Raw genomic sequence first — 8423 nt, 5'->3', positions numbered from 1 at the left:
CGTAGGTACCAGGTGTCTTTTTCAGACAGTTTCTACCTGTACCACTTAAAGCAAGTGGCAATATGTGGAGTATGCTAAATATGGAATTTGGCAGACTGGAAACTGGCCTCAGCTTTGCAAACCAGCATTGAGTGTTAGAAGATAAAAGACCACAGAATACATTTAGGGAGATAGAACTTTATTGTGCTCTAGGAAGGGGGAGATGGCAGGTCTGTCATGTTCTTTGTCTTGGTCCTCAGGTACAGTTCAATGTGGTGGTATCAGCCTTTTCCCTAAGTGCACTGCCCAGCAAGGCTGACCGCGCTGAGATAGTCCAAACCTTGTGGCGCAAGACAAGTGATTTTCTGGTGAGTAAAAATCCACTTTTCCCTTCAAGTTTTAAAGCAGCTTCATGGGTTTCATTCCTTTCCTTCTCTACATTGAAGCTGGTCTGCATTCTCGACCAAAATTTTTCTCCTGCATAGATTCCTTTGTCCCTCTTTTAGGGTCACCATCCCAATCTTATATATATTGCCACTTCCTTTAGGACTGCTGTTCCATCTGTGAATGCTCTTACAGAGCTACTGACATTCATGTATGGGAGCTAAATAATAATAATAATAATAATAATAATAATAATAATAATACTTTTGCTCCCACCTTCTAAGGCAGTGGTTCTCAAACTTCTGGCCCTTTAAATACAGTTCCTCATGTTGTGACCCAACCATAAAATTAATTTCGGTGCTATTTCATAACTGTAATGTTGCTACTGTTATGAATCATAATGTAAATATCTGATATGCAGGATGGTCTTAGGCGACCCCTGTGGAAGGGTCGTTCAACCGCCAAAGGGGTTGTGACCCATAGGATGAGAACCGCTGTTCTAAGGTCTTCTAGCTGGGCTACTAATCAAATTAACAGATAGGTTAACAGGGGAAATGTGGGAAACTGTTTATTGCCTTCACTCTCTGATAAGCATAGACAGAGACCCCCCCCACCCCCCAAGGCTGGGAGCCTTTGAAGCCCTCCCAAAGGTCAGAGCTAGGCGCCACCTCTGTTTGTCCAGACAGTGGTAGCTGAAACTACTCCCCCATTTATTATTATGTAAATCCTTGCTGATGGGCTAGTCTGCCTGTTGCAGGGAGTCACCTGCCTAAGGGCTATGCTATGGGTGCATCCCAGATCAATAAAAACTTGGTGAAGCCTGAGCAAGGAGGAAGTCCTTCGGGACTTGCCGCCTGGTCCCCCAATATTGCAAAATTATCTCGTGTCTTTTTCTCTCATTTGTTGTGCGGCTCCTCTTTCAGATACCGAACCCTACTCCACGCGAGTCATGGAAGGAAAAACTCAACAGGGAAAAAATTAAATTTTAATACAAGCTGATAGATCCTCCCTTCACCCAACTGGTGGGTGGAATATGATGTAACCTGCAGCCCGGAAATACCTGAGTGACTAACTATGTACCTTATATGGACTATACACTGAACCACCAATCAATACCTGCCAAATACCCTAAGTCCTTGTTCCTATATGGACCATACATTAAGCCACCAATCAGCACGTGCTGAGTACACTAAGCCCCCATTCCTTCCCATTCTGCCCCTCAAAAGGTGTGTTCACCTCTGCATGGGTTGCTATTCTCCCCTTGCAAGACAGGCCACAGACCGGCAGGTCTTTTTCCCCCTAATAAAGCCTGTAATCCTGGTTTTCGGCTCCCGACTGGTCTCTCACAAGCGCATGAGTAATTCACATAGGCAAAAAAAATTCCAAAGGCAGTAAAGCACCATTGAGTATAATAGTATATGGCATTTTGGACAAAGAAGGAAAGTGGGGGACATGGATTTTAGAAGTGAGAATGGGCAATTTACAGGAAGTTGAGGAAGAGTAGAACACACAGGGCAGGCAAATTGTTGCTGGGCCACTCGGAAACAATGGGGCACGGGGTATCTAGCTAACAGGGTATCCCTACCTGAACCCTCTCACCCACCACACTGAATTCAAATTAGACTAAGACATATCCTAAGATTCCCTTCCTAGAGTAGCCCCTTGCATTTAAATCTCTGAGGCAGGAAATGGGAGGATCAAAGGTTCTTTCTGAGTCTTTTATTTAAAAAAAAAAAAAAAAGCTTAAAATCAGTATTTCTAAAAGGTAGTGAAGCAGAATTTTTGGACTGGGCATGATATCCTGGATTCTTTGTCCGTCGGAGTCAACGAATGAATCCACAGACAGAGGTGGTATAGCAAAGGTGAAAACTTATTAAAGAACAAGTACAGGCTCCCACATGGGGAGGGGAAAAGGGTCCCACAGAGTTCCCCTTTCCATGATTTATAAAGACTGCAGATCTTGGTGCCATGATATCCCCTCTGATTGCTCACTATTCCCTTAGGCTGGTTACTACAGTAACTCCTGAGCTCAAAGGTGGAACCTCACTTGGGACACATGAGGTTTTTCCTCCCCTCCTTTCTTGTTGTTTTCCTATTACCTTTGGGGTTTCTTCTTCTCCTTCTGGATGAAAGGCTTTCTTCTCTTTATTTTGTAAATATAGACCTTTTGCTGTTCCCAGCTCCCTCATTCTATGGAAATGCACCTGTTGCAGCTTTTTAGCTTCCCTATTCTATGGAAATATACCTTCTGCTGCTCTGCAGCCCTGTGCTTCTTCCATGATCCCCTTAATTTCTAAAATTCCCTAAACCTGTCTTTTTCACCCTTAAAAATTCCTGTTTCAGTAGCTTTTGGGTGGCAAAACTTTGTTTGGTTCCCTTCATATGTTTTCATATAATTCAGGTCTTCTGCTCATTTTCCCCTTTGTGAACAGATATTGGTGGAGAATGGAACAAAAGCTGAGCACTGCCTTCTCATGGAAGCCAGGGACCTGGTCCTTAAGGTGAGGTTCTTTCTCCTTCTCTTCCCCCAACCCCTACCTATCTGTCACCAATTACCAGTACTCCCTTGAAAACTGAAAAGACTGTCGTACAAAGTAAGTGACTCTCGGGAGAGTAGGCTGTGCGGACGAAAGGGACCATATGCTAAACTGACTAGTTCAGGGAAGGCCTGCATGGCGGTTGTACAAACTCAAAGACCTAAAATAACCACAAAAGATGGTCTGAAATTAAATATTTAACTGCAAACAGGTTATGGTGGGTAGTCATGTCCTAGGCCAGTATTTTCCCTGACAAAGATCAACTTAAATCTTTACTGAGCCCATTTGTCTTTTTGCCTCTAAGATAACATATCGTGAGATGACAGGGTAACTTGTAACTTCCCTTTTTTCCAGACCCCTTAGGGCAAAACAAATGGCACCAGGTGGGAGGAGTTGGAAAATTCTGAGAGCGTTTGTAGGGCCTGAGTGTGCATGACCTCCTAGAATATGAAAAGGGTTGCAGTAATGGGGGTCAACATTTCCCCCATATCTTTTCCCCCAAAACAGTCCCTTACCTTAGAGCAAGAAGCCAAAGGAGGAAAAGTTCTTGACGATAGTCCTTGCCCGGGGGTCTCCAGAGGAAGCTAATCGCTGGCCCCGGGTCACTCAGCCTGTCCTTAAACGGCCACGCCATGTGCACTGTCACCTGTGCTGTCCAGATGGGCATATGCAGCATGCTGTGCTCACAGCCCGCCGCCATGGCGGGTACGGAGGCTGTGACCACAGTTAGTGGGAGGTGGCAGGATCCTACCCCCACATTGACCTCTCTTTTTCATAGGGATTTGTATCGCTGTGCCCGTGTCAGCTCCTGGGGAGATCTTTTACCTGTGACCACGCCGTCTGAGCTTCTTCCGTCCCCTGTTGAAGATCCCCCTGAGAGTTAGCAAGGATGTGTAACAAGGGTTTTCTTGCAAGGTGCCTGACAAGGCTAAAGCCACCTGGTATCCAGGATGGGAGTGTAACGAAAAACACAGGTTTAATGCCTGCCGCAAGGAAAGCCAAACTCATGAGGCAGATGCAAAAGGAAAGAGGTTTTATTCTGGTGCTGCTCAACCTGGGAGAATGGTAGACTTCTGTCTCAAAGACCATCCCCCCTCCTGCTCAAGCTGTGGTTCTTACAGGAATAGGGAGAGAAGGGCTTTTTATTTTTCTACCCAATTATTTTCCTAGCTTACAGCTCGCTGCGGCCCTGTCCATTCACATTTCTAGCTTTGGGCCCCGCTCAGGCCCTGTCCATTCATCTTCCTGGAGTCTAGTCCATTGGTCTTTTTAGCTTGCCGCGCGCCGGGGCCTGCCCATTTATCTTTCCAGCCTTTGGCGCGTTCAGTGTAAGACCCGCCCTCTGAGCCATTTTGGCCAATGAGGAGACTCCTCAGCGCTCCAACTGACTGTTCACGGTAACAGGAGTGCTGGTACTCCTATATACCTGCATTGGTTTGAGGTTTTAATAAGAATTATAACTTTTCAAAGAATGGGAATAAGTCTTGGGATTCTTAAAAGGTATAGAGGTCTGTCATCACGGCCTATCCAGTAACGAAGTGAGTCCTCAAAGATTCAATGCCTGTCTCCCCACAGAAACCTCAAGCTCAGCCCCTCCTGTAAGAATACTGCTGCTTCTCCCAGAGACCGGGACTTCCCAGGGAAATAATGGGGTAGTGGGGAAAGCTGCCCCCAGCGCTCTGAGAACTGGCTCAACAGGTCTCAGGGTAGTTAGACGGGCCACCTGGATAGGTGACCAGCAGCTGCGTGGCCTCTGTTTCTCTCCTTCCTTCCTTTCCTTTTATCTCTCTCAGGGTTCATCAGCTCCCCAGAGTTTGCATCATGAATGTCCCTCAAGAAACTATCCCTTCAGGACTGAGTCATCTATCTCAACAACGGTATGTCCAGGCAGAGTCTTTCATTTACTTGGTTCATTTCTGTGTTCCCCTAGGCCTTGCTGTTTCAGAGCTAGAGCAACTTTCTGTGTAATAAAACTCTCAGTCCCTCACCCACAATGTATATCAGGAAGTAGGCACAGTCAGAGGTGGTAACAGTTCCAGTGTTGTAATACTAGAAATCTCAACTCCCACTAGACATTTCCGTACCTGGAGCTATTTTTCTGGGGTTACAGGCAAGGGGAGTCCCCTCATCCACTATTTCCCAGAGTGGCAGCAGCACCACTCCTTAGCCCCACCTCCTTCTTAACCCCCGTGGCCCCAAATCCCCTCTGAAAGGGTAAGGTTCAGGTATCAGCATAGCAGCCTATAAGACTTGCATTGGGGTGGGGAGGATATGGAAGGCTTAGATCAAATGTCCTGAGTGAGCCAGGACCAGATTGTCCCCAACACAAAATACTGGGAAGTAGCACCATAGACTGTGCCATTTTGGATTAGACCAGCCCCAGGCATGAACTAAGTCCACAGCCCTTGGATTAGTCATGGAACTGAAGAGAAGACAGAGCACAGGGCTGTGCCTGGCAAGGAGTCTGGAGATTCTGGTTTCCAAGTTCAGAAGGCATGAGCCAGGGGAGGGGCCTCCACGAAGAGGGAGGGAAGGAAGATGAGGCAGGGCCCCAGTCAGCTATGCAAGGCTGTGAAATCAGGCAGCACAAAACAAAGAGAATCCAACAGGTTCCTGAGGCTCAGGAGTGGACACCACAGCTTTGACCACCTAAGGCACCTGCTCCAAAGCTTGTAACTCCGTTTGTCATTCTGAGGTCTGCTTATCCTGTACCCCAAGGATGGAGCCAGTACTAGAAGTAAAAATTGGCTGCCTCTTTGCCATGCTGGTTCTTACGCTGGTCTGTGGCCTTATTCCCATCTGCTTCAGATGTTTCCAGATTGAGACATTCAGAGGTATAGCCCTTCTGTATCTTTGCCCCCATAACCTGACTTCAACCCTTCACCCTACCCTGACACTTGCTCTGATTCTCTTGCTATCCCCATGCTTGGATGTTGAGTGCTCCTTGTTGCTTGTTAGTCACTTTTGTCCATCTCCTCATTGCCAACTGGTTGTAACTCCTGCTTTTCATTAGGTCATCTCCCAAGGGGCCTCAGCCTCCTGAGCTGTGTTTCTGCAGGCGTTTTCCTGGGAGCAGGTTTCATGCACATGACTGTTGAAGCCCTGGAGAATATTGAATTCGAGATCCGACAGATCCGAGTGAAGGTGAGCAGCTGAGGTATAGGGCTGAGAAGCCAGATGATGAGTAGAACCAAGGGGAGGAAGTGGGGACAGTGATAGAGCCAAGGGCATGGGTGGAACAATAGAGACAATGACAGCTCTGTGTTGTGTGGAATCATGATGACAGGTCAGATTAGACTGTAAGGAAAGCAGTGGAGCTGAAGGGACAGGGCAGGAAGCTGAGCTGCTCCATTCCTCATCTAATTTCTGTGTTTTTTTTCTGCCTAGAACAGTGGAGGAAATTCTTCTGGATATCCTAATTCAGCTTATGTAAGTATCTCTCACACCCAACCTGGAGGGTGAGGAAAACCAGAGACTCTTCATACCCAGATCCTTTTGAGGAGAGGACGTGAGGAATACCAGGAATCCCTCTGCTCCTCAGCTCAGACACTGTAGGGCAAGGAGGAGCCAACCCCATACTCTGGGGTTTATGGAACCCCAGACAAAGCTCTGGCTTTACTCTTTCCTTCTTTCCCTAGACCAGTGGTTGGCAAACTGTGGCTCATGAGCCACATGTGGCTCTTTGGCCCCTTGAGTGTGGCTCTTCCACAAAATACCGACATCCGCGCATGGGCCACGAAGTTTCAATCGCACTGTACATGCACACCCACATGTGGTATTTTGTGGAAGAGCCACACTCAAGGGGCCAAAGAGCCGCATGTGGCTCATGAGCTGCAGTTGCCGACCACTGCCCTAGACCCTTAGACATGCTCCCCATCGTTTTCCCACATTTCAACCCTACTGACACTGCAACCTTGGTCCCTCTGGTATTCTTGTTGCATGTCCATATCTCCTCCAGGCTTCATTCTCTTACCGCGCCCCCCCCCCCTTTTTAAAATTTATTTTTATTGATTTGAGAGAGAGAAAGGGAGAGGGAGAGAGAGGTAGAAAAATCAATGATGAGAGAGAATCATTGATCATCTACCTCCGGTATGCCCTCTGCTGGGGACTGCGCTCGCAAACCAGGCATGTGCCCTCATCAGGAATTCAACCGTGGTTCATGGGTTGATGCTCAACCAATGAGCTACACCAGTCAGGCCACCTACCCTTTTTAAAGTTCCAGTCCCACATTTCCCATTCTCTCCAGTCTCCCATCCCACCTCCGCACCTCCATCCACTGCACTCCCTTCCTTTCCCGCCCCACAGCCCCTCTCTCTGTTCCCAGAAGGAATATTCCTATGGAGGGCTCATCGTCTCCCTGGGCTTCTTCTTTGTCTTCTCTTTGGAGTCGCTGGCATTGCAGTGCTGTCCTGAAACCATTGGAAAACCAAAAGTGCAGGAGGAGGAAGTGAGTGAGACTCACATCCATGGATTCCACAGCCACGAACCCTCACCCTCGCGGAAGCCCTTCCGAGCCCTCATTCTCTTGCTCTCACTCTCCTTTCACTCAGTGTTTGAAGGTCTGGCTGTGGGGCTGCAGACAACCGTAGCATCTACCGTGCAGCTCTGTCTTGCTGTCCTGGCTCACAAGGGGCCCGTGGTGTTTAGTGTAGGACTGCGGCTGGTGCAGATAGGCACTGCACCACGATGGGCCATGTTCTGCATACTGTCATTTGCTCTCATGTCCCCCCTGGGCATAGCCTTGGGGCTGGCTGTGCCTAGAGGGGACTCAGAAGGGGGACACGGCTTAGCCAAGGCTGTGTTAGAGGGTGTTGCAGCTGGTACCTTCCTGTATGTCACCTTCCTAGAAATTCTGCCCAGGGAGCTAGCTGCTCCTGAGGCCCCTCTGCTCAAGTGGGCCTGTGTAGCCGCTGGTTTTGCCTTCATGGCCTTAATTGCCTTGTGGGCCTGAGAGATTCCTGACTTTTTGATGGATCCAGGAGACACCTCCGGAAAGGCTTTGGTCCTCAGACATTTCTCCGCTGAGACTAAGTGGCACTCACTGGGCATCATCCCCGTGAACTGGATCCCAGCCTCTCCTGCGTGAGATCCCACTGCTCATCCAGGACTGAGAAAGGGGCATTTATTTTAGGTTGAGTGCCTATACTTTGGAGAATTAATATAAAGACCATCACTGCAGATTTGATTCTTGTTCCATTTTTGCTACTGTCTGTAATAAATGTCCATTTTACCCTCCCCCTTCAAGCATGCTATAGTTCCTTTCTCCAGGTTACCCAACTGCTGCCTAGTGGAGCAGGAAGTGGGGAGGGTGAGTGTTGGATGCAGTCTTTTCTTCTGGAATCAGAGCCCCTAGCCATTGTGTCACTTGCAGCCATGTCCCCCAGACATGGGAGCATTGCTGAAATTCCAACAGCCTGCTCCCACCTTACCCATAGGTGTTGAAATACTGAGCCAGAGTTCCCAGCATTTAGAGAAGAGGTTTAAAAATAAACATTGGGCATCTACATTTTTTCCTACACTAAC

At 48.0% G+C, this 8423-nt stretch overlaps 1 protein-coding gene across 1 annotated transcript; it reads left to right on the top strand.

Moving 5' to 3' along the window:
* Positions 1-5528: 5528 nt before the first annotated feature.
* Positions 5529-8305, top strand: LOC132225810 (zinc transporter ZIP2-like). Its single transcript, XM_059680775.1, has 4 exons — positions 5529-5734; positions 5914-6044; positions 6288-6329; positions 7225-8305. The coding sequence occupies exons 1-4, from the start codon at positions 5620-5622 to the stop codon at positions 7849-7851; spliced, it is 915 nt and encodes a 304-aa protein (XP_059536758.1). The 5' UTR covers positions 5529-5619; the 3' UTR covers positions 7852-8305.
* The last annotated feature ends 118 nt before the right edge of the window (positions 8306-8423 follow it).

This window comes from Myotis daubentonii, chromosome 1 (genome assembly GCF_963259705.1).
Source record: "Myotis daubentonii chromosome 1, mMyoDau2.1, whole genome shotgun sequence".
NCBI classification, from domain to species: Eukaryota; Metazoa; Chordata; class Mammalia; order Chiroptera; family Vespertilionidae; genus Myotis; species Myotis daubentonii.
This window is presented reverse-complemented; position numbering and strand designations above follow the sequence as displayed.